At 41.3% G+C, this 26,369-nt stretch overlaps 1 protein-coding gene across 1 annotated transcript in view; it reads left to right on the forward strand.

Annotated features, from left to right (window-relative positions):
• ltbp4 (latent transforming growth factor beta binding protein 4) overlaps nucleotides 1-15,262 on the forward strand; it is a 68,101-nt gene extending 52,839 nt beyond the window's left edge. The window contains exons 23-39 of the mRNA XM_084717717.1: nucleotides 677-796; nucleotides 892-1,017; nucleotides 1,135-1,260; nucleotides 3,291-3,413; nucleotides 3,669-3,800; nucleotides 4,521-4,646; nucleotides 5,726-5,869; nucleotides 6,156-6,437; nucleotides 6,951-7,022; nucleotides 8,175-8,303; nucleotides 9,580-9,720; nucleotides 10,026-10,178; nucleotides 10,332-10,454; nucleotides 11,048-11,189; nucleotides 13,011-13,306; nucleotides 13,582-13,734; nucleotides 14,266-15,262. Coding sequence (XP_084573843.1) covers nucleotides 677-796; nucleotides 892-1,017; nucleotides 1,135-1,260; nucleotides 3,291-3,413; nucleotides 3,669-3,800; nucleotides 4,521-4,646; nucleotides 5,726-5,869; nucleotides 6,156-6,437; nucleotides 6,951-7,022; nucleotides 8,175-8,303; nucleotides 9,580-9,720; nucleotides 10,026-10,178; nucleotides 10,332-10,454; nucleotides 11,048-11,189; nucleotides 13,011-13,306; nucleotides 13,582-13,734; nucleotides 14,266-14,408 — 2,531 coding nt within the window. The 3' untranslated portion in view covers nucleotides 14,409-15,262. The remainder of the gene's footprint in view (nucleotides 1-676; nucleotides 797-891; nucleotides 1,018-1,134; nucleotides 1,261-3,290; nucleotides 3,414-3,668; nucleotides 3,801-4,520; nucleotides 4,647-5,725; nucleotides 5,870-6,155; nucleotides 6,438-6,950; nucleotides 7,023-8,174; nucleotides 8,304-9,579; nucleotides 9,721-10,025; nucleotides 10,179-10,331; nucleotides 10,455-11,047; nucleotides 11,190-13,010; nucleotides 13,307-13,581; nucleotides 13,735-14,265) is intronic.
• Nucleotides 15,263-26,369: the final 11,107 nt, after the last annotated feature.

A 26,369-nucleotide genomic window follows, 5' to 3' on the forward strand; every position in this document is an offset into this window, starting at 1 on the left:
CCACTGTTTCTGTCTCTGACAGGCTCAGGTTGTTCTTGTTAGTGTCTGATAACATTATGGAAAGGATCACTACAGTCAGAGATTTTTTTTTTTTAAAAGAGGAAGACACGTTTGGTTTAACCAGAAACAGCTGATTTATTGATCTCAACAAACTCACCAGAATCATTTTGCATCATTATCAGGTTCATTCAAACTTTACAGAAACTAAATAAAACTCAACAAAAATATCTCAGTTCATCTTTCCACTGTCCAACAATCACCAACTCTGGTTTGGTCCAAATAAATCCTTAATTCATGGTGTAAAGGAACGCAGAGTGCAGGTGATGCTGGACAGCTGGAGAGGCGATTTGTGGTGCGCTGATTTTATAACTGAACTACAGGAGGACGCACACTTTGAATGAAGACAGTCATTAAAATGTCTAATTAGTAAAACATTCTCATGGAGGCTCATATAAGAATTTAGTGTGGCTCACTGCACTGTAAAAAAAAAAGAAGAGCTAAAGCTAAAGAAAATCTGAGTCATCGACAGACCTACTAAAGTGTTTAGTCATTTCATGTTTGTATGTTTGCTTTAAAAGAAAAAGGAGGCGTGTTTACCTGCATATCATGATGATGATGATGATACAATTCTTCAGAATAAAAATATCTGAAGTGTGCGTGTGTGTGTGTGTGTCAGATGTGGATGAGTGTGTGCAGGCCTCTCAGTGCCCCGGTCAGCTGTGTGTGAACACTGTGGGCTCATACCGCTGTGTGTCCTGTCAGCCTGGATACAGCAACCAGGACGGCTCCTGTCAGGGTAACACACATACACACACACACACACACACACACACACATTGTTCTTCAAACAGTCACGGACAGCCCCCCCCCCCCCCCCCCTCTCTATTGCAGATGTTGATGAGTGTGCGAGTGTAGGGGCGTGCGAGGCGGACCGCGTGTGTGTGAACACCATCGGCTCGTTCAGGTGTGACTGTCGGCCCGGGTATCGAACCTCCGGCCTGGGGAGACAGTGCAGAGGTGAGTTCACTGTCTGACAGGCACATGAAGAACCAACAGAGTGGATTAATTATTGTGTCTGCTAAATGTGTGTGTGTATGTGTGTGTGTGCACACGTGTGTGTGTGTGTGTCCTCAGACATTAACGAGTGTTTGGAGGGAGATTTCTGTTTCCCCAGAGGAGAGTGTGTGAATACAGCAGGATCCTACACATGTGTGTGTTCTCAGGGATTCACACTGAGTGACAACAGGACGGCGTGCCTCGGTGAGTGCAAACAGACATCCCATAATAATAATACTGCTGTAAACATGACCTGTCATCACACCAGCTTCACTTTTTTACACTGAACCAAACTACAGCGGCACGATGCTGCTCTACTGTGTGACTTTAGAAGCAAGACAATCAGACGTGGGAAGTAACTGAGTACAAATACTTTTAGTTTTCAGGCTTCTGACAACTTTATACTTTTCTCCCTGCATTTGACCACAGATATAATTTTTTTCCCTCCTCACATTTTCAAAGCAGGCTTGTTGTGTATCCATCAGTGCATCAGTAGATTTCAAAGTTTACGAGGTGTACCCGAATGCACCATGAAGTTTGCATGTCAGACTCAGAGGACAGAAGCAGTTTGACGGTCACTGACATAAAGACAATGTTTATAATCACTTGACTGCTTTGGTACAAACATTTACCCACAGCTGTCTGATCAGCCTTTGTTCAGTATTGGCCACTGACGATCAATAGTGGATAAATTGGAGAACCCTTATTGATCCTCAGATTGTGAAGTTAACTGGGAGGAAGTTTGTTCTGTTTGATTCTGTTCTGTATGTTCACTCTGCTGCTTTCTGATTCTGTTCCAACCAGAACCATAAACGTATTAAAGTGTCACAGAGTAAATAATCTACACTGATCCGTGTTCTGCATGATGTTCTGTGTGTTCTCTGTGATGTTCTGTGTGTTCTTTATGATGTTCTGTGTGTTCTCTGTGTGGTCTCTGTGATGTTCTGTGTGTTCTTTATGATGTTCTGTGTGTTCTCTGTGATGTTCTGTGTGTTCTTTATGATGTTCTGTGTGTTCTCTGTGATGTTCTGTGTGTTCTTTGTGATGTTCTGTGTATTCTCTGTGATGCTTTGTGTTCTTTATGATGTTCTGTGTGTTCTCTGTGATGCTCTGTGTGTTCTCTGTGATGCTCTGTGTTCTTTATGATGTTCTGTGTGTTCTCTGTGATGTTCTGTGTGTTCTTTATGATGTTCTGTGTGTTCTCTGTGTGGTCTCTGTGATGTTCTGTGTGTTCTTTATGATGTTCTGTGTGTTCTCTGTGTGGTCTCTGTGATGTTCTGTGTGTTCTTTATGATGTTCTGTGTGTTCTCTGTGTGGTCTCTGTGATGTTCTGTGTGTTCTTTATGATGTTCTGTGTGTTCTCTGTGATGTTCTGTGTGTTCTTTGTGATGTTCTGTGTATTCTCTGTGATGCTTTGTGTTCTTTATGATGTTCTGTGTGTTCTCTGTGATGCTCTGTGTGTTCTCTGTGATGCTCTGTGTTCTTTATGATGTTCTGTGTGTTCTCTGTGATGTTCTCTGCGATGCTCTGTGTGCTCTCTGTGATGCTCTTTGTGTTCTCTGTGATGCTCTTTGTGTTCTCTGTGATGCTCTTTGTGTTCTCTGTGATGCTCTGTTTTTTCTCTGTGATGTTCTGTGTGTTCTCTGTGGTGTTCTGTTTTTTCTCTGTGATGTTCTGTGTGTTCTCTGTGATGTTCTGTGTGTTCTTTATGATGCTCTGTGTGTTCTCTGTGATGCTCTGTGTGTTCTCTCTGATGTTCTGTGTGTTCTTTCTGATGTTCTGTGTGTTCTCTGTGATGCTCTCTGTGTTCTCTGTGATGTTCTTTGTGTTCTTTATGATGCTCTGTGTGTTCTCTGTGATGCTCTCTGTGTTCTCTGTGATGTTCTGTGTGTTCTTTATGATGCTCTGTGTGTTCTCTGTGATGCTCTGTGTGTTCTCTGTAATGTTCTCTGTGTTCTCTGTGATGTTCTGTGTGTTCTTTATGATGCTCTGTGTGTTCTCTGTGATTGCTCTGTGTGTTCTCTGTGATGTTCTGTGTGTTCTGAGTGTTTGCAGACAGATGGAAACACAGCCCTCAGTGTTCTTGTTGTTCTGCTGCCAGCTGCTCACAGCTCACTGTTCCTGCTTATAGAGATGATGTAATGCTGATGTCATTGTTGGCCCGTCCTCGTGACGACGACTGTGTGTATATATGCTGTATATATATACACATGTGTGTGCGTGTCTCTCTGTAGATGTGGACGAGTGTGTGAGGTCGGGTGTGTGTTTGGACGGCCGCTGTGTGAACACTGAAGGCTCCTTCCAGTGCCAGTGTCAGACCGGCTTCACCACCAACCCTGAGAAGACAGCCTGCCTTGGTACACACACACACACACACACACACACACTCCCTAACAGTTCCCTAAACATTTTTCTAAATTTCAAAACACATTTTAACCCTCAAACAGCTCAGAGAGTTGTAATCCTGATGTGGAAAGTAACTAAGTACATTTACTCTAGTACAGTTTTGAAAGGCAACTTCATACCTCTGCTTGACCACATTTTAGATGAAAATACTTTATAGTTTTTCCTTCACTGGTAACTGATTACTATTCTCTCTCTCTCTTTGTCAGATGTTGATGAGTGCGTCTCGTCCGGCGGTGCAGTTTGCGGGTCACAGCGGTGTGAGAATACGATTGGTTCATACCGCTGCCTCATTTCCTGTGAGCCGGGCTACAAGGTCTCACAGACCGGCAGCTGTGTGGGTGAGTCTGACTGTACATCAGAGCCACACACACACACACACACACACACACACACACACACACACACACACACGTCCCTGATATGTATTTCTTCTAATTAGTGATGCTTGATATAATACCTGATATTTCCCAGCTGATTTTGTCAACATGTTCAGATATTTTTTCCACCTGTTGTCAGAGAATGTCAGGTCTCTCCTTTACTGAATTAACATTTTATTCTGCCTGCTTTTATTGTGATGTTCCACAGGCTGGTGCAGGCATAAAACACTATGTTTTTCAAAATAAAACACATTTACTGGATAAAATAAGAGGCCTGCTGCTCGCAGCTTTTTGTCTCTTTGTTCTTCATACATTTGTTGTAAAGAGTGGGGTGACGACTCCAAGATGGATCAATTAATTTTGTAGTGTTGAAGGAATGAGATTTGACTTCTCTGCACATCACGTCACATGAGAGTCATTAAAGTGACATCACCATATCAGCAGAAATGTTCACATCAAATCATTGCTGATATTTTTAATGGCAGTCCAGACTGATTGGTCATAAACACCTGCAGGATGAAGCACACAAACTGAAACGCAACATTTCCTGCAGATGTTTCACATTAAAAGCCTGCCAAGGATTTTTTTATGTGAAGCAAACAGGTGAAGTGTTAACGTGATAAAAACACAGACAGGACCAGACAGCTCAGACTCAACCTTTCTCCTCTTCTTCTCTGTCAGACATTGATGAATGTGCCAATCAGACGGTGTGTGGAGAACACGCCTTCTGTCAGAACCAGCCAGGAACCTACCTGTGTGTGTGTCACCGCGGCTTCACCTCCGCCGCTGATGGGAAGGCCTGCGAGGGTATGACTGTCGTCCTGCACACAGGAGTCTCACATACATCCATCTGTGTGTCTGTGGGGAATATTTGGTTCTAGAATCTGGGAGACGTAGTGACTTTTGACAGGATTAAGGTCCGTCCACATTTAACAGTTGAATTATTGCACATATATCCGTATTGTTAGGTCATTAAGTAATAATCTTCTGATGAAGATTCTTATGATGAGCTTCTGATGATATGACATGACATATAAATAACTCATAAGTAACTTATGACAATGATGAAATGAGTCCAGGTCCCTTTATTTACTCGAAATGACACTGAGTGAAGAGTTGTAGAGTTTGATGCTCACAGGTAGGAATGACTTCCTGTGGCGCTCTGTGGTGCATTGTGGAGGAATCAGTCTCCTGTGTTTGGCCAGCATGTCATGAGTGGGTGGGAGACATTGTCCAAGATGATGTGTAACTTAAACAGTGTCGAGAGAGAGTCGAGCTCAACCCATCACAACGTCACTTCCCCTGTGGACCAGTTTGTTGAGTCTGTTGGCGTCCGCCACCTTCAGCCTGCTGTCCCAGCATGCAACAGCACAAAGGACAGCAGTGGCCACCACAGACTCATCAAACGTCCTTGACATGAGTCCGGCAGATGTTGAAGGACCTCGGTTCCTGTAGAGGGTGTGCAAAACCCTAACCAAGGTTACCAATATTATATCAAAAATTATAAAGGGTGACACAGTAAATACACACATTTACCCTCCAAACCCTTACACCCCCACTCACCTTCAGACCCAAAACACAAGGATAATCTACTGTATTTATTATAAAAGTAGAATAAAGTCTTTACCGTCTCCAGACGAGCTGTGTGGAGTCTCAAATCTGTTGGTGAGGAGTTCGAGAGAAGTGATCTGATCAGACCTGCTGCTCTTCATCTCTGCTGCAGCTGCTGCTAACATAACACACTGGTGGTCAAGGTGCATTATGGGTATTTCAGGTGGCAGGACTTGACGAGCTGTGCGGAATAAAAAAGGTGATTTCGTTGGTCACGCTGAACCGACTTCTTTATTTACCCTGTGTCTCTGTCTCTGTCTCTCTCTGTCTGTCAGATGAGGATGAGTGTGTGTCCATGCCCGGTGTGTGCGGTTCTGCTCGTTGTGAGAATGTGGAGGGTTCTTTCATGTGTGAATGTGACAGACGGGGGTACGAGTTCGACACCAGCAGCAGACGGTGTGTCAGCACCGCACAACAAGGTACATTACCAGTGGAAATCTTTAAAAATACCAAACTTTGATGCAAACTTTTGACCGACTGCACACACACATGAACATTAGGGGAATATTCATTTACAGTATCCATGCAAACAACTCAGCAGGAACATAATGACATTATTTTTTCTGAATAATGGCAGCAAAAGTCAGTATTTGTGCATGTAAACAGTCAGTGTTACTTTATGTATCAACTCGCTCTCCTTATGTCTCAGATTGTTTACCAGAATCTTAAGCAGCAGAATATTTCAAATTCTCCTTTCTTCTGCAGCAGAGAGAATCCCTGGCTCTTCCTCTTCTTCCTCCTCCTCCTCCTCCTCCTCCTCCTCCTCCTCCTCCTCCTTCCATGTCAGCGTGGTGGAGCTGGCCCCGATGCTGCCCCCCCTCCCTGCAGCCCGTCCAGGTGAGCTGAGGGAGTGTTACTACAACCTGGCTGAGCGGGGAACCTGCAGCCTGCTGGCCACCAACACCAGCCAGCAGGAGTGCTGCTGTACGGTGGGGGAGGGCTGGGGTCTGGGCTGCCAGTACCACACTTGTCCCCCCACAGACACAGGTGAGACACCAGCAACACACAGATTTTACTGTCAGGAAATTGGAAATTGAGACCACAATCTTGTCAACTGAAAATTTTTTCAACTAGAGATCAATCTGGCAATAATTTTTCCACTAATCGATTAGTTGTTTGGATCATATATGTCAGACATGTTGAACATGTCATAAACCTGCAGACTGTAGAGGCAACACACACACGCCTGCTGCAGGTACACAGAACAGGAAGTCTGAAATAAAGGAGTTTGCTAACATTTATAGCCTAACATTAGCTTTTTTTTTTTACTTTTGGTGATTTAATTTTCGCCTCAAAAATCATCAAATCAGTGTTTGTGACGATCCATCTGAACAAAATGTGTCAGTGTCACAAACTTGAGCACTAATCCAAAAAATCTGAAAAGTCCCTTTGGCTCTTTGTGGAGGGAAGCGATGCTAACGTCAGTGTTGACATCTCTGAACTAACATTGTAGAAACACTGCTGTCTGTGTGATTCTGCTGTTTCTGTGTTTGTGTGCAGCCGAGTTTCTGTCTCTGTGTCCCAGTGGGAGAGGATATGTCACTACTGGACCAGGAACCTTCAGCTACAGAGGTACACACACACACACACACACACACACACACACGCACACACACACACGCACACAGAGTTTAATGATCATTTACACCTGACTAAGTGAGGATACTAGAATAAGTGTGGAGTGTTTAACCATCACAGCTGAACATCATTAATTCTGCTGAGACACCAGGTCTGTCCCTGACTCACATTTTCTTTAGTCAGATCAGATTTGGATGTCTTAAACAAAACTTTGACAATTTGTCCTTTTTTTTTAAGTGCAGTTCATCACCCTAAAATCCTGTATGAGCCTCCCTGAGTATGTCGTACCAGATTGATGTGCAAGTATCAGATTTTCGCACAGTCAGAAAAAATAAGTGTGCGTCCTCCTGTAGTTCAGTTATAAAATCAGCGCACCGCAAAGCACCTCTCCAGCTGTCCAGCATCACCTGTGCTGCATGCAGGTGATGCTCGACAGTGCTCCATGATTGTTGGACAGTGGAAAGACGAACCAAGACATTTTTGTTGAGTTTTATTTAGTTTCTGTAAAATTTGAATGGAGCTGATGATGATGCAAAATGATTCTGGTGAGTTTGTTGAGATCAATAAATCAGCTGTTTCTGGTTAAACCAAACGTCTCTTCCTCTTTAAAAAAAATCTGTGTCTGTAGTGATCCTTTCCATAATGTTGTCAGACACCTGTCCTGAGCGCTCGGCGATGCGCTCTGGTGATGTGTCCGACAGCGTGTCACTTGTCCTGCGCACTCGGCAGTGCACTTTGGTGAAGCGTCTGACAGTGCATCGGCTGTCCTGCGCACTCGGCGGTGCGCTCTGGTTAAAGAAGATTCATATAATCATTTCCCAAATTCACATCATGTTTTTATCTGACAGAATACTCTGCTTCAGTCTATATTCACTGATGTTCAGATTTTCAAAATCAAGATTTTCACTGCAGTCTGAAACCTGTTCTCCTCTTGTATTAACGAAGCAGATAAACAGCAACATAAATTACATTTATGCTGATGAAACTGATGAGTTATGTTCAGTAAAGAATGTTGATTTAATTAAAGAAAAAATCATTTAATCTGATTTATCACTTTAATCAAACTGAGGATTTTGTTTAAAACCACAAGTCTGACCAACCTGACGGTTGGTAATAAATTAGAAATCTTTTCTTTTTTTCTTCCAGATGTGGACGAGTGTAAACGTTTCCATCCAGAGGTTTGTAAGAACGGAGTTTGTGTCAACAACATCCCCGGATACAACTGCTACTGCTCCAGTGGATACGTTTACAACAGCACACTGCTGGAGTGTGTCGGTGTGTGACACACACACACACACACACACACTGACCTACAGCCTAATAACACAGACGAGGGTTACTTTAAAATGTACTCAGATACAGTTACTGATTACCGGTTTAAAACAAATAATAAAAAAAAAATTAAAACGTAGTCAGTAACATAATCCAAGTATAACAATACTAAAGTAATGTAACTTGATTATTTTCCGTTACTTTTGGATTACCTCAGTATCAAGTAAGCTATTTACCCTAATGTAGTGTTTATAGAGCTGCAACTAATGATTATTTTGATCATTGATCAATTGGTCTGTTACTTTCTTAATTAATTGATTAGTTGTTTGGTCCATAAAAGGTTGAAATTTCCACCCAGTGAAACATTTTAATGATAATAAATTAGCAGTTGTGTGTGAACAGTGTGTGGTGGTTTATCAATCTTTATTTTAAAACTGTAATCCCACTAATAATCTGTATTTTTACTAGCTGTATCTGTAATCTGATTACGTCTTTTATCTGTAACTGTAAAGGAATACCTTTCTTTCTATTCAGTTTTTGTAATCCTGTTACATGTAATCCATTACTCCCTGAGCCTGCACAGGGCAGAATAAGTACAGCAGAAGAAATCCGAACAGACAGTCTCACTAAACAGCAACACTAACAATCACACACATCTTCAAAAAGGTCCAAATTGATTGATCAATTGATCCAATCAGATGGCTCGGATCTTTCCCGACACCAAACTGCTTCTGATGATGATTTTTCAAACAAAGCAGAAAATTTGAGACTGAAACGAAGCCGCTGGTCTGAAATCTTAATGAATTCTGCACCTGTCTGCCTGTCTGCCTGTCTGTCTGTCTGTCTGTCTGTCTGTGTCCATCCGTCTGTGTGTCTGTCTGTCTGTCTGTCCATCCGTCTGTGTCCGTCCATCTGTCTCTGTCCATCCATCTGTCTGTCTGTCTGTCCATCTGTCTGTGTCCATCCGTCTGTCTGTCTGTCTGTCCATCCGTCCGTCCATCTGTCTGTCTGTGTGTCCATCCATCTGTCTGTCTGTCCATCCGTCTGTCTGTCTGTCTGTCCATCCGTCCGTCCATCTGTCTGTCTGTCTGTTCATCCATCCGTCTATCTGTCTCTTTGTGTCCATCCGTCTGTCTGTCTGTGTCCATCCATCTGTCTGTCTGTCTGTCCATCTGTCTGTGTGTCTGTCTGTCTGTCTGTGTGTGTGTCCATCCGTCTGTCTGTCTCTGTCCATCCGTCTGTCCGTCTGCCTGTCTGTCTGTCTGTCTGTCTGTCTCAGATCATGACGAGTGTGAGGAGGAGAGTTGTGTGGGCGGAGTCTGTGTGAACACAGTGGGTTCATATTACTGCAGCTGTCAGCCTCCTCTGGTGCTCGACGACACTCAACGCAACTGTGTCAACTCCTCCCACTTGACCGTGGGTAAGAGACCGCTGCCGCCATCTTCACGTCACTCACCGTCTGACTCAGAATCTTTCCTCTTCATTCTGTTTCATTTTTCAGTCGGCAAAAAAGTGGTAAAGAATCACCTCATCTTAGATTGTAAATAAATTAACTCAAAATAAACATACAAGGGGATATTTTACTGTTTCTGGCCTGTTTCCTGACTGTTTCTGGCCTTTTCCATGACTGTTTCTGGCCTGTTTCCCGACTGTTTGTGGGCTTTTTGCTGGCCTGTCTGAATGTGACCTGGCTGTCATGTGTCCCTCCTTGTGTCTCCTGTCCAGATGAGAACCTGTCCCTGTGCTGGCAGCACGTCACAGCAGACCTGGTGTGTCAGAGTCCTCTGCTGGGAGCTCAGGTCACCTTCATGGACTGCTGCTGTCTGTACGGGGAGGGCTGGGGGATGGAGTGCGCCCTCTGTCCCTCCCCCGACTCTGGTAAACACCTCACAGGAAATACCTGACCGAAAACATCACCAAAAGACGCACACAGAGCTGAGGACAGTGATTCATGATCACCAGAGGAGCTCGAGCAGACAGGAACAGCTGCAGCTCAGCATGAATAATTTCTGTCTCTGTGTCTGTCTGCAGATGACTACGGCAGCCTGTGCAGCTCATATCTTCTTCCTCCATACCCGGACAGTTTCCCAGACTCCACTGGACCAGAAACAGGAGTGAGACCAGGAGCTGGACGAGGAGGAGGAGCAGGAGGCGGTGAGTCATTATTAATATTTAAAGGTCTTTCGTTCTTTCTGTCTTCTCAGTTTTCTCTGCTGAAAGTGTTTGTGCAGCAAAAAACACAAGATGAAAAAAGATGGGTTTCACATTCAGGAAAAAAATGACACTAATTGACCTCAAAGTGGCGCTGTAACAATAAAGTTAATGTTTTTGCAATTATTTTAAAAATGGCTTGTTGTAGATTAAAAATTCTTTCCATTTATTTTAAATGTTCAGTTCATCTGCATCTTTTCTCAATTGGTCTTCTGCTTTAAATGTTAACATTTATGAGTTTTTCTTAATTTTATTAAATCTTATTTTGTAAACTCGTCGTAGACTGTTGGAGCAGTCGTCCTGAAAATGAATCAGCATCATCTACAGATGTTACTGATCTAAAGTTATCAAAGGAATTTTGATTGTCGATCAGTTTGGATTTTATGAGCCAGTCAGTTTTTATCAAAATATGTCATTTTCACACAATAAGATATGAACGTGAAAATCATGACACATGTTCAGGAGAGTTCAGGAGGCCTCTCTATGTCCCCGTCTCTGCTCATATCCTCTCTCCTCTCCTTGTTTCCTCCCCTCAGCTCCTCCGTACTTCCCTCCCTACAGTCCGGACTCCTTCCCTCCAGCTGTGCTTCCAGACTATGATGATTACTCTCCAGCAGGGGGCAGCAGGTCCGGCTTCAGTGGGAGGACGCCTACCTATCGCAGGCCAGAGTCATACGGGTGAGAAAGACACGATTTCCCACAGTCACTTTTTTATTCTTAAATTTTTATTTTTTTGTGATCATTTTCATCAACAACTGATCTGACACTTGTTTTCTTTTTTCTTCTATTAAACTGATCATTTTGTCTAAAAAATATCAGGTAATTAGTGAAAAATAATTGTGATATAGTCAAGTTCTTAAAGCTGACATATTTCACATTTGAGGCGCTGCTGTACCAATACCTGTGCCTGGAATTCAGTGATCCAGTGATACATTTTTTCATTTGTTGACCTCTGCAGCTTCTAAAGGACAGTAATGTCAGCTGCAGATGTGGGTGAAAACATTAACTGAATCAAATCTAGATCCCCTTTAAAGTTGTGGTGGGCAGCATTGTTTTGATATCACTGAGAAATACTTTGATAATAACCTTTCATGATATTGTAAATCAAGTGGTCTGAGACAGAACTAGACTTCTGCACCCTCCTCTTTGCTCTGTTTTCAGCATTTAGAGAATCTGGCCTCTGAAGGTAGACTTAAATCAATCAGTCTTCTCAGACCGGGCGTTCCTATTGGCTGTTCTGCTAGTGTAGATGCACGTTCCTTCAATGAGACCCTGAATCAATGATAGAAACTCCTGCAGGAAAAGAGTCCAGCTAGTGAGCGACATGCTCCGCCCAGGAGTTTGTCAGCTCACTCAGTTACTTTCGACTTCAGTTGTTTCCATTCATGTCTGTTGTGTGGGGCTTCGCTGAGGACCGAGAGGACCGGGCAGAGCTGAGACACAGAGCTGACAGACGGCTGCTCAGAGCCGGGGAGCTCTGCAGGAGAGGGTCGGTGGCAGACTGGAGCTTCAGGAGGAAGAAACACTGGAGTCACTCTGATGCTCAGAGGGGGAGCTCAGAGTGTATGTTTCAAACTTTGGGGATTAAAAAGAGGATTTATTTTCACTCCTGCTTCTCAGCACCTCTGCAGCAGTGATCCATGAATAAATCACAGACCCATGGACTGATTAGATAAGTGCTCAGTATTTGTTTTTTAACCTTTTGGGATGTTTTCTTGTAAACTTGTGTGCAAGCAAACACACACTCAGGGCTTTGACCCTGGTATTTTTGGCCGCACCGAGTCAAACCATGTTGCCGCTGATACACATTTCCATTACTGCTTTGATCGCGCAGAGCCATGACTGAGATGGACTGACTCTGAAATGGAGCCAAATCGAGCCCGACCAGCCAAGCAAACTGTGGTGACGTCTCCCCGACCACAACCAACCCATGACGACCCTCCTTTTCTCCTCCTGAACAAGAGTGTTGTGATACTGAGCTCATGTTTGTGCAGGAGAGCAGAGAGAAAGACATTTTTAAAACTCTCTTTATGTCCAGCTCTCAGTACATATGTACCTTCACACTGAATCTTTGTTTTAAAATGTAGTTTCTCTCCTCTGTTGCTGTTTGTACTCTCAGCTATCTGCTTTATCACACACAGCTGACGTCTGTCGGCCTGTGCTCGCACTCGATTGCCTCAGTAAACTGTTGCCTGTGTGCATGAAGCACGTGCTGCTCGTCTGGTAGGAGGAGCTCAGGACGGAGAAAAAAGAAACTTCACTCAGATGAGACTCAACAATCAACCGTTTTTAAACTTGCTACAGCTTTAAGCTGCTTAAAATCTGCTGAAACACCAGAAGATTAAAACAGCTCAGAAATAAACACAACAGCAAGGATGAGAATATAAAAATAATAAACATTTAATCAATTAAAAACATTCAAAGCATAAAAGATTAGTTTTGCTCAGAAAGCCACTGTTGAGCCATTACCTACCCTTAATTAGTCTGTCTGTCTCTCAGTGCTGGTTACTACCCTGAAGGAGACTTCAGCTCCCCTGACGGCTCCCCACCGAGGTCTCCGTCCTTCCGCCTCCCTGTGGACCCCCGGACTGAGAGGGCGTTCGGGGCCCGGCCTCCTCCTCCGTCGCGGCCTGACGGCGCTCCTCTCAGCCTGGCCCCGCTGCCTGGCCTCCCCTATCAGGAGCAGGAGGAGGACGAGGAGGAGGAGGTGGGGTGGAGGCCTGGACCGCCCTTCACTCCCTTCACTGAGAGGAGCAGAGCAGGAGGAGGAGGAGCACCGAGGAGGGTGTATGAGAGTGAGTGGTTACACCTTATTTACAGGTCTGTACTTTCTGATCATTTATGAGGAAGTTTCCTGTAAAGAGTAATCTAAGCTTGGTCGAGACATGGTTGTCCATGTGGACACTGAATTGTCTGTCTGTCCGTCTTTGTTTGAAGTTGACAACGATGTTAACGAGCTAACGTCTTGCTCAGTTAGCTCACTGACTTTGATGCAGTGGTTATTAAAGGACCTGCAGCATGAAGAACCTCAGCTGTAGGTTTTATACTGTCTTCTTCTCTGGTCTTTCAGGACGTTATGAGTCCTACGCTGGCCTGAGCACAGCAGAGGATTGTGGGATATTGCACGGCTGCGAGAACGGCAGGTGTATTCGCGTTGCTGAGGGATACACCTGTGACTGTTACCAAGGATACGAACTGGACATGACCTCCATGACCTGTATAGGTACGCAGAGACAGCAGCTCAGAATGGGACACGCACTGTTGGACATTTTAAGCTTTATGTTTATAGAGGAGTAAATGCATAAAAATATTTTATCAGCCTCATTCATTCAGAAAATCTCTGTTGATATTCAGGAGTTCTGTCCTGCGTAGAGCTGGACGCGTTTATAAAGTGATAATTAAATTTTTCAAAGATTATTTTGGGAAAACCATGAAACCTTTTTTGTGAATGACAAACGCTTGGGTCCAGTCATTAATATATTTATTTATTATTTATTGAATATTTCCAATGATTATTTTCTATTGTTATTTATGTAATTTATTATTTTAGAGAGAGTAAATTACATTTTTTTAAATTTGACATCAAACTAACCTCTGAAGCCTCCTGACATTTATTTTCCAAAGTCTCTGAGAAAAACTAAAGTCTTGTAAAAAAAAAAAAAAAACGTACATCACTGTACCTTGATTTCATCTTCATCCATAAGACCCACCAGCAGTTTCTTTTTAAGTCATGTTTGTTTGTGTTTATTTGCAGACATAAACGAGTGTGAGGATGGCGTCAGCGTGGAGTTCCCGTGTGTGAACGCTCGCTGTGTGAACACTGATGGCTCGTTCCGCTGCGTCTGCAGGAGAGGATACGTCATGTCCCGCAGACCCAACCACTGTGTGGCTGCATAGACCGGACAGGACCGGACCAGACCAGACTGGGCTCAGACCAGTCTAAACTGGTCGAGACAATTGAGACTTTACAACGGCCGACTGGGCTGGACTAGGTTAGACTAAACTGTCTTGGGCTTCACTACAGGACCAAAGTTGACCAGGATCAGACGTCCTGGACTAAAATCCTCCTGATCGCTCCTCTAAACCGGGTATCGTTCACACCAGGTCTCTCTCAGTTTGGCACTTTCAGTCCAGGTTCTTTATGACAGCTGATGTCTCCTGTCCCAGAAAACGGGACAGAATCTGGGATTTTTTTTCTGGATAAAGGAAAGAAAAAAGTTTCTCTTGTAGATTTGGACCAGAAGGATCTGCTGATGGTGTAATAAAGTGACTGAACACATAATTTACAGGCTCAAAATTAAATTTGTATTTTGATCATTTTAATGTGACAAATTAGAATCATATTACAGTTATTGTGCATAAAACAATTTCTGGAACACTGACAAAAGATGTTGTTTCACATGTTCTGTTAGTTATTGAAGACATCTCTCTGTCTTTATAACATAAAGTTAAGTTTGTAAGTTAAGCTAGCAGGTTTACTAACCAGCTTGTTATCCCCGAGTCCCTCTAGATGTTTCCTTTAATGCTCTGTTTGTCCTGTACAGTAGAGAGGACGGGGTCTGGCCTGCGTTACCCGTCTCTCCTCCATAAACTTTGAATCTCCTGTTTGGTCGTTACAGTTTTTCATACATTCGGTGCTGCAGGACTGAGCCTTGAAACCTACAGATCAGTTCACATGTTTGTACCTCTGGTTCCTTCATCTGGAAGTTTTTTGGTTCGATGTCTGAAATAAAGTCTGTGGTTAAACAACATGTTAACACATTAACGCTGAGGTCATGTGACTGTGCTGAAGTTCATTTACTGCTGATCTGGCGATTACATTTATGCTTCCGAAATCATAAGTGCTGATTATTTGTGATGATTATCTGACTGAACAAAACGTGGCAGTATCATAAACATTTCGTTTGTTTTCTTTTCTTTTCTTTTGTTCCTTGATTGAAAGCATCCCTTCAATAATTCAAATAAGATTTACAGTCATACTGTTTTGTTTATTTTCTGCACTAATCCAGAATTTAAAAAATCCCATCGGCTTTTTGTGGAGAGAACCAGAGTGATTCATTCATTCAGTGAAAATTCGTCAAAACAAACACTGAAGATACACAGCAGTGATTTCTGAGAAAAGATATTTTAACTTCAGTTCAACCTGAAGCAACTAGACAAGAGAGAAAACGAGTTTTAGCATCATGAACTTAAAAACAGAATAATTGTCACCTCACAGATTTCAGTGCAGCTACCTGATCTGAATCTGTCATTTACACCATCAGCTGATTCTGATCTTTAATCTTCACTGTAACAGCGATTCTTTTCCTTCTTCCAGATAAAAAGCAACCCATTACTCTGAAAATAACCCAAATATCTAATAACAGATATCACACGCTTGATTTTGAGACTGACCAGAGAGATGAAAACCCTCCTGGATTCAGGACCACAGAAAGGTTCTCCAATCACTGACCTACTAGCTGAAGGGGAGGGTTTGTATTTTAGGAGCAGTGGGTGTTTTCAGGATAACAGGCTGTTTAAAGTAACCCTGCGGTGTGTGCCCAGTCTAAACCAGTCTAGTCCTGTTTATCCCAGTGGTGGAGGCTGATTATCCTCGCAGTACAAACCAGACCGACTCTCCACTAGGAACCAAACTGTGCCAAAGTTCATCTTCAAGTTTTTGACAGTCACGACTCTATCTGGATGTTTTACAGTTTCGAAAAGTCTGGCAGTTTATTTTCACAGAGAGAAAAGTGTGAGGTTGTGCAGCAGAAGGAGAAACTGTTCCATGTGTTTGTTTTTTTTACAGAGACGCTGAGAACGTGACAGAAAACATCAGAGTTCCGTCTCTTCGTAGATCTCTGTAGTCTGACTGAAGGAGCTCAGGTGTGTCAACAGTATTTTTATGGTTTTTAGGAAAAGAAACATTTATAATCATAATATCTACAACATAAAATCTATATAAACAACACCAGGTTCATTATTCACACAACACCAACCTGTTCAGTATAACAAAGACTTTATCGGTTTCTGCATCTGTAGAAGAAAATATTGTCTGACTTTATTATGAATGATTTTTATTAAGTAAATCAAAACAGGAGAAATGTTGGCTGCTTTAATTAAAACCCGGGTAAACTTTTTATACTGTTAGCATGATAGCTGTCCATAACAGAGAGGTTATGCTAACATGAATATTTTTCATTTTAGCATGTCCAGTTTCCAACATTAATGAGAAAACCACGAGCTACAAACTGATAGCTAACGTTTGTACTCGCTAGCTGGGAGCTAACTGGCTAACAAATATTTCAGGTGAGACTTTGCATGGACGTTAGCTGTTAGCTGTTAGCTCACAGGCTAATAAACAAGCTGGGAATTAGCTAGAAGCAGAAACAAAAGATTGTCTCCTTCTTCTTTGAGCAGCCACATGTCAGAAAGTTTGTTCTGTACATTTAAACACCGAGAGTTTTATAATCAACACTGTGTCAATAATTAATGAACAACAATATGATTTATCATCACTAAACCAGATCTAGTAAAACAATGATGAATGTTTGGGATCAGTCTGGTGATTTTCTGTGTTTTTTATTCATGTCCTCAAATCTGATGTTCAGACTCAAACCAACAGTGAGTTCATCTCCTTGCCGGGGTGGAAGTAACTAAGTACAAGTACTCCAATTACTGTAATGAAGTAGTTTTTTGGGGTACTTATTGTTTCATGAGTAGCTTTTAAAGTCTGTGCTTTTAGAGATTAGTGGTTTGGTCCATAAAATGTAAGAAAATAATAAAAAATAATGAATTAGTCCTGTCACAACCTTCTCAATTGAAAAAATGATCGATTTTTCAACTAGTGATCAATCTGGCAATAATTTTCCACTAATTAATTAGTTTTTTAGTCAATAAAATGCCATTCTTTTTTGTTTTTAAAGACTTCTGTTGTCACATGTTGGTCTGAGTCTGAACATGAGGTTTAATTAATTTTACTTTTATACTAAATGTGTTGTACCTTTATATTTGTGTCTGTTTTTTTTTTTTGTTTTTTTTCCTTCAGAACATTAATATTCAGACTTCGGTGCAGCTTCCTCTCCTGAATGTTCTGGAAGCTGCATTCAGTCACATTGTGTATATAATAATTCACATTCTTCACAGTAATAATCCTGATTTTTACCAAATGAATGAAGCTGTTCCAGCCTGTAAGAGAGCGTTTTTATTGTGTTGTTGTTGTTTTTTTTTTAATGATTAACTTTCTGATGTGGTTAACATGCTGAATCCACCGTGATGAAGTTTGATGTGTAACATGCACTGTATGATCTGTCTCCACACAGCAGATTTTAATGTAAATTGTTTAAATTTCAATCTTTTAAAATTGTTCACATTTTTGTTTTTATCATTGTTGTTTGTATGACAAGAAATGAAGATATATTTGCACACACTTTAACTGAAACCCGTGTGTGTGGCCTTTGTTTCCTGTTTGTCTTTGGTCCGTAGGACATGAGGGGACATGAGAGACAGCGTCTCCGACAGTTTGTCATGTGAACATTAAACTCCAGCTGGTAAAAATCTGGTCAGAGAAGAAGCACAGCAGTTTCTGTCAGTCAGTGTTTCTGCAGGTACAGACATTTTTCACTCTTCAAAATCAGTAAAACTGAATTTTAATTTTATGCATCAGAGGATATATATAAGTAGGAAAGTAACTAATTGCAAATAGTTATTATATTATATTATTATATTTCATGGTCTGATTAATCAGTTCATAGTTGTGTGTTTTAAAAGGTCAGAAAATGGTGATAAATGAATCCTGTCATAATCTTGTTGACTGAAAAATACGACCAAACTATTTTTCAACTAGTGATCAATCTGGCAATATATTTTTTCCCAATAATCAATTAGCTGTTTGGTCCATAAACTGTCAGAAAATGTTGATCAAAATCCAAGACGACATCCTCAAATGTCTTGTTTTGTCCACAACTAGTCCTGTCCCAGTCTTTCTATTGAAAATTAGGTCTGGTAAATCGCAGTGTGTGTGTATGTGTGCTAAATTAACCCTTTTCTGTCAGGGTAGAAACACCCCATGTTGCACATTCATGAAGGGAAACGTACTAAAGGGACAGTCCGTGGTGTGTCCCACATCTGAAAGACGCAGTCCTCAGTGTGCACCGTCAGATTTGTCTGCAGGTGATATCAAGTTTGCACATATTTTTACACACACAAACCGTCAGTATGTCAGGCTCTTAGTGATGAAAACTTTAAGAATCTCTGTTGCTAGGCGACACTGTTGTGTCCCAAGTGTTTGTTGTTGTCGAGTCACCTCAGGTGATTCTCTCGTGCTGATCAGATAATCCTCCACCTGGCTCCATAACCTTAATGCCTGCACTGTTTATGTAGATCCAGGTCTCTAAGCTGCTTTATATTATAGGCCAATCTGTTCACACACACTACACACACACACTACACACACAATACACACACCCTCACCCTCAGCCAGCATTAATGGGATTACTGAGGTTCACCCAGTACTGAGGCTGGAACTGTGAGCCAGCGGAATATCAGCTTTCACTTTCACAGCCAGCAGTGATTATACACACACACCTCACTGCCGGTGTTTAACACACACACACACACACACACACACACACACACACACACACACAGTGCAATAAAAGCTTCAGCTCATCCTCGTAGTGTGGAATGAGAGTAAACTTCCTCCACTGATCTGTCAAATTCTGACCTAAAGAGACTGAAACATGACATTTATATGTCACAAAAATAATTTAAAAAGTTAGAAACACGCTGATAAATAGAACACACTTTGTTCCTGCACCAGCTGTATGTTTTTACATATATATGACAGTGTTTCCCCTAGCTTTTTTGCTTTGGGAGGGGGGGTGCCTGGGCTGGACTGAGTGTGGTCCGTCATTGGGGTCCTTGCAGGACTCTCTCGCCAAAGGACCATGATTACAGAGCATTTGGGCCTGAATAAACTGTTTACACTGATTTGTGTTCACATTTTTTATTTTATTTTAGCAGTGGAACATTGTTTTTATTCATTTATTCAGTCATTTATTTATTTATGCATCCATCCATCCATCCATCCATCAGGCGCAGTGCTATGGGTGGGCCTAACAGGCCTGGGCCCGCCCACTTATACAACTGGCCCATCTTAAATGACTGGGACATATAGTTATGTATACATATATTTTATTAACTTTTATTTTTAATTATTAAAATCAGCCTTTTAATACACCCTTAAGACAAAAAAGTTTCTGTTTGACAAAAAGACAACATTTAATCGGCTAGTATCACATGTGAGGTCTGGACCAATCACAGTGGGCCATAATTTGTCGCACCAGATATTTTACGCTTAAGCACGTCACACTATGGCAGTTGTTCAGCAGAAATGATGACCGGTGTACTGAGGAAAGCTTATCATTGTTTAATTTTTACTTGCAAATGCATTTTTCATCAAAACTTGAACATCTATAAATGTAGACAATACAGGAGGTAGAGCTGAATGTTGCTGCCTGACTTGATTGTCTTCAGATTACCTTCACAGCACAGATAAGTTTAGTTTATGAATGAACAGTGCATTGCAGCACGCTCTCTCTCCTGTTAAAAGTCATTGTAGCTCACCCATTATTCTGATCGCTTCGTTTCTCTCTCTCCTTACAATCAATTGAAAGAGTAATCCAGCCAGATCAAATGAAAATGCATTAAAAGGAATAAAATGACAGTTTTCTTAATGAACTGATATACTGATCTACATGATCCATAGTGAAAACATAGATAAGGAGATATCCTGTGCCATTTGAAATAAATATAAACTGCAGACTGAAACTGCTGAAAAGATTTTAAAAGTGTCATAATCAATTGGAAGTGCTCGTTGCCATCCACAGTATGATACCAGTGATTTTTGTTAAAGTGAGATTACCAGTTGTAAACATCCATCCATCCATCCATCATCCATCCATCCATCATCCATCCATCATCCATCCATCCATCCATCATCATCTATCATCCATCCATCATCCATCCGTCTATCCATCCATCCATCCATCCATCCATCTATCATCCATCCATCCATCCATCCATCCATCCATCTATCCATCCATCCATCATCCATCCATCATCCATCCATCCATCATCCATCCATCCGTCCATCCATCCATCTATCATCCGTCCATCCATCCATCTATCATCCATCCATCCATCCATCCATCCATCCATCTATCATCCATCCATCCATCCATCCATCCATCCATCCATCCGTCCGTCCGTCCATCCATCTATCTATCATCCATCCATCCATCCATCCATCCATCCGTCCATCCATCCATCTATCATCCATCCATCCATCCATCCATCCATCCATCCATCCATCCATCCATCTTCATTAATCAATTCACTCACCAAGTTCTCTCTTGTACAGCCATGCAGAATATCTACAGTCTGACAGCCATACTGGATCAAAGCCAGACTGACGGTGGTGACCCGTCTGCACCGTTATTTAGTCGTGTTGTCTTTGTCTGTAATTTTCGACCAGCATGTTTTGCATTCTGCAGTTCATTTTTTGTCATCATGAATTTGTTTTGATTTGAATTTTTCCAGCATCCGCTCCGTAATGTAACGTAATGTTCTTCTTGGTTCTCTGCTGTCGTCTGATCGGTTCAAACAAAGTCAGTCTGGTGAATTACGTGTTGAGTTGCTAAAAACGAAGAGTGTTGACGTTAGATAACTCAGGAAATGAGGGGATAAACTTGTGGATTCACACTTTTTAAATAACAGACTTTTAAATGTTTGGATTCGACTGGAACGGTATCAAGTGAGAAGGCTCAAGTCCAAGTCAAGACACGACTCGTCGGTGTTAAAGTCCAAGTCAAGTTGCAAGTCTTTTTTTGATTTTGTTGAATCGATTCTGACATCATCAAATCTGTCCAGTTGAGTCTGACTCAAACGAGGACTTGAGAGCAGGAACCTCGTCACAGTTCTTTCTTGACCACCATGTTGGTCGTCCTGTAGAGTTCTGGGAGAGACGAGACTAAACTGGACCTGTGTGGAGTCCTGGACCGGCTAATTTTCGGAGCATTTGGTTTGGAACCTGAAGAGCTGGTTTGCAGCAGGAAATAGGAAATATTTTTCCTTGACTTGATGTACGAATGGAAGCGAGCATCTCATGTTCTTCTACGTTTTGTTCGATGCTTTGTTGATTTTGATGGTTCCACTCAAAACTGGTGGATAAACCACAACAAGACAACAAGAATCTTCAAGAACCAGAGCTCATTTGATGGACAGTGGTTAGAAATGGAACTTAGTTTTGTGACAGTGTGCAGGAATTTTTATCCATGCATACACGTGCTGCAGTGATTATCACACCAGAACGAGCAGAATGTCCCAGTCTGGATCTCCGGCTGGAACAGGGTCAGCTCCTGAGACGGAAGCTTGACTCACGAATGTGTCCAGTTTGGTGCGAGGAGGAGGTGCAGAGTGTCAGTGAGGTGAAGCGATGACTCAGAGCAGCGCTGACCCAGATCTGACTGAGGTGAGTGGGTCAGCGTGTGAACGCAGCCTTCAGTCAGAGGGATTTCACCGTGTGGATCCAGATTTACTCCCTTCATCTCAGGATATTTTTACTCAGATTATCTCGCTGCACTCGAGGATCATTTCACTCCTTCACTGATGTGAGAATCTGCTGACCTGACAGGAAGCAGAAAGTTTCAGGATTGTTTACAAAATGTTTATTAACATTTTACATAGAGATGTGAATAAATCCAAACACACAGATGTGAACAAATCCAAACACAGATGTGAACAAATCCAAACACACAGATGTGAACAAATCCAAACATACAGATGTGCTCATCAACAATCTAAGTTTACACTGAGGCTCAGATGGTTGAAACACACAAACAGATCAACAAAACAACAACAAAGAAATAACAAAATCAAATAAATAAACTAATGATTAAAATGAACAAACTTAAAATGAATTTCATTCATAGATTTCAAGATCATCTCAAATTTAAGGTAATTTCATAGTTTTGTCATTTGAACTCAAAGTAAACACATTGCAAGGTTTACATCTGTCAACTGACCCTTTGCTAAGCCCCGCCTACAAACAGTAACTGTCCAATCATAGCTTAGCAACCATAACTAGGCCTGTCAAGCTTTTCTTTTGTCTCCACGTTGAAGGTGTGCAGGAGGCTCTGAGGAGAGAGATACTCAGAGTTTCATGAGTCTGGACGGTGACGTCTTTTATGTCATATAACATGAGAGCACATGTGTGGTTAGTGGATTAAACTCTGTCTTCATCTGCTCTAACATAAGATGCAAACATTAGCATGTCCAGCTAACTAATGTTAGCTGACTATCTGCAGTAACTTTACCTCCAGACAAACTTGTTAGATCCCACTGCATCTGCATTTGTTCTGTGGGGGTTTGAGGAGGAGGATGTGGGCTGATGAAGAATCAAAGCGGGTCGATGATGATGCATCTCTTTGTGGCTCGCTGTCTCAGGTCTAAACCGGGTTAGCTCCCGGCTCTCTTCCTGTGGTGATCGTGGTCCAACTGGTCTGGCTGAGTGGCCCGTCTCAAGGTCCGCTGCACTAATCGAGTCCCTGCTCTTCCTTCAGCTTGTGAGTCATTATTTTAGTCGACAAAATCCACCGTCGTCAGCTAGAAATGAGAATCTGCTTTTGTTTCCTTCTCTAAAGAATCACAGAGCTCCTCTTTCAACAGTTACTCTCAGTTTACATGTTAAATCTGTTGCTTTTATCACTGTAAACTGAATAAATGCAGAGTGAGGCTGGAAAATTTGGCAGGCATAGCAACAGTAACTAAGGAGGGTGGGGCTTAGCAAAAGGTCAGTTCTCTTCATCTATTAGTTCCGTATCTGTCACAAAAAAATTAAATGACCCCCAAACTTTCTTTCTTCCCTCTTTCTAGACATGTTATCAGCATCTGCTGGAACAAAAAAACTTGGTTTGTACGTCTTTTTCCAAAATAGTGCAAATGAATGAATGAATTTTTTTAGTGTGCATTCATTGTCATTATTTGTTCTTTCTTGGTATATTTGTGACCTTTTGACAAAAAATATGTAAAAGATGTAATAAGATAAATATCACTTAACAAGATGAAAACAACATAAGACAGAGACAGGCAGACGGAGACTCTGGTGGACAAAAGGTCTATTTCAGTTCAGAAACAGTCAGTAGAAATGTCCTCCAGAGGACAACTTTTTACTTTCATACTTTGTGGACATTTCAGAGTCTGAACTTTTCTTACAGTATCTGTACCAGCACAGTGTGACATACTTTTGACCCAAACCACAGTGCTTTCCTAAACCAAACAGTTTAACAAAGTTAACCATTATGTTAAAAAGGCTTTCTGTCAGAAACTGATGCACGAGGTTCCCTTCAAAGTTTGATGATGAGAACATGGAACGTTGGACAGACAGGCCTAGTTCTGCAGCTCTTATGAAACAGCAGAAGTAGGTGAAGACGGATCTGTATGTCTGAGGGTGAGATTAGGACGTGTGTGTGTGTGTGTGTGTGTGTGTGTGTGTGTGTGTGTGTGTGTGTGTGTTTAGTTCTCACCTCCTGCTGTGTCAGAAAGTGCTGCTTCAGCATCCTCACACACACACACACACACTGGTCATCAGGTGAGTGTTAATCCTCATTTCAGGAGTCTGTACAGGGTATTTTATTTTGAAAACTGACCGGATGCTCTGAGCTGTTCCTGTGTCTGACCCCCCCCATCACTCTGTTCAGTAAACTAAAAAATAGCAGCAGATCATTTAAGTCATTTCAGGTAATTGTGGCTGTGTTCCTATTTTCCCACAATGCAACACTCAACTAAGAATTTTATCTATGCTGATGATATCACCATCTCTCCCACAGATCCTCTGATGGTTTAAAATTAATTTAAATACAAAATCTTTGCACTTGACAGGAGCTTAATGATCCTGCTGTGACAGACTGATAATGGACATCTGTTAGATTCTCTACAGTATTATTAAAACTTACCAGACAGCAAATTATTCTACAAAATCTAAGTTGAACACTTTCACAGCTAAAATTTCAGAAGATATTAAATATTAAAATCATATGTTACAGATAAATGTAAAATCCTGGAAATTCTACGTCCTCAGATCTCCAAAAAAAAACATTTGACTGTGTCAAATCTTGGACACTTTGACCTTATCTGACCTCCCCTAAAATATTTAAATGAGACAAATCTAAGAAGGAAAAAATCTCTCATGACGACTGAGGGTGAGACACAGGAACAGCTCAGAGCATCCGGTCAGTTTTCAAAATAAAATACCCTGTACAGACTCCTGAAATGAAGGACACGTGACCAGATCAACTAAATCTGAACAAGTCAACAAAACAAGGCAGACAGAACTCGTCCAGTGAAAATCACTTCACAGACACGATGTGATCGAGACACACGTCAGTCTCTGATTGGATCAGTTTTAATACTAACATCAGAGCAGACAAACAGTTTTCTCTTAAACTCTTCTTCTTCTGTTGTTGGTTTTTATTAATTCATACTTTAATTCAGCACATATTTTTACCTAAAACAACAAAACAGTCACACCTGAGAGTTTTACTGAAAAAAACACACAACTCCAGCAGGTAGAGTGTCTGTCAGAACACACGTAGCTTCAACACGTGGAGACAGACACACAAACACAGACATACAAACACACAGACACACACACAGACACACAAACACACAGACATACAAACACACAGACACACACACCTGTGTCAGTGACAGGTGGGTGTAGGGGAGGGGAGGTTTACTGACAGCTGATTATAAAGACAGTGGATTTATTGATTGATAACTGATTGATTGATTCTCCTTCTCCTCACTGTTTATTTTATCAATAAAAAAGACAGAAGAAAAAATAAAGAAAAAATTATTTCTTGAATTATTTGTTGACAAATTTACACATTTAGAGATTAAAATCAAATAATTTAAATTTAAATGAATCTGAATGTGAGATGCTGTTTGTTTTCTTGTTAAACTATGTCACATTAAAACTCATTTGAGGAGTAATGTCACTTCATGCTGTTCAATATTTCACTCAGTTGAATTTTTAATATTTAATATCCAATATTCAGGTGTGTTATCCAATCCAATCCAATCCAACTTTATTTGTAAAGCACTTTAAAACATCCACAGTGAACCAAAGTGCTGTACAGAAATAAAATACAAGAACAGATTAAAATACATAAAACAGCTATACAGTTTAAAGCAATAAAAAAAAAAAAAAAAATTGAACAAATATATATATATATACATGTGCACATACATACACATATACATACATATATACATATATATATACATATTAATAATTAAAAGGAGCAAAAAAATGGGTTTTAAGATGTGATTTAAAAACAGACAGAGAGGAGGCCTGTCTGATGTGGAGAGGCAGATCATTCCACAGTTTAGGAGCTGCTACAGCAAAGGCCCAGTCACCTCTGAGCTTACGCTTAGTTTTAGGTAAACTCAGGAGCAGCTGATCAGCTGACCTGAGAGAGCGGAGGGGTGTATAAGGCTGGAGCAGTTCGGTGAGGTAGGGTATGTTGTATAAACTGTTCCTATTTTTAATTTTCCCCATATATAGCGTTCCTAACTTCTATTTTTATATTTTTTCTGTTTAGATAGTTTATATTTCTTCTTGCTTATATTTTTATAATTTAGGTCTTTTTTTTATGCTTCTCTTGACTTTTCTGTTCTAATACCTTAATTGATCCCTGTTGTGGGGCTAATATATCAATATCTTATTTTATCTTAATCTGATGATGGATGAGGAGAACCACACAGGTTGCCATGGTAACAGAGCAGGACAGCGATGGAGACTGAAGTTTTCATACA

This window comes from Lutjanus erythropterus, chromosome 4 (genome assembly GCF_056507025.1).
Source record: "Lutjanus erythropterus isolate fLutEry1 chromosome 4, fLutEry1.hap2, whole genome shotgun sequence".
NCBI classification, from domain to species: Eukaryota; Metazoa; Chordata; class Actinopteri; order Lutjaniformes; family Lutjanidae; genus Lutjanus; species Lutjanus erythropterus.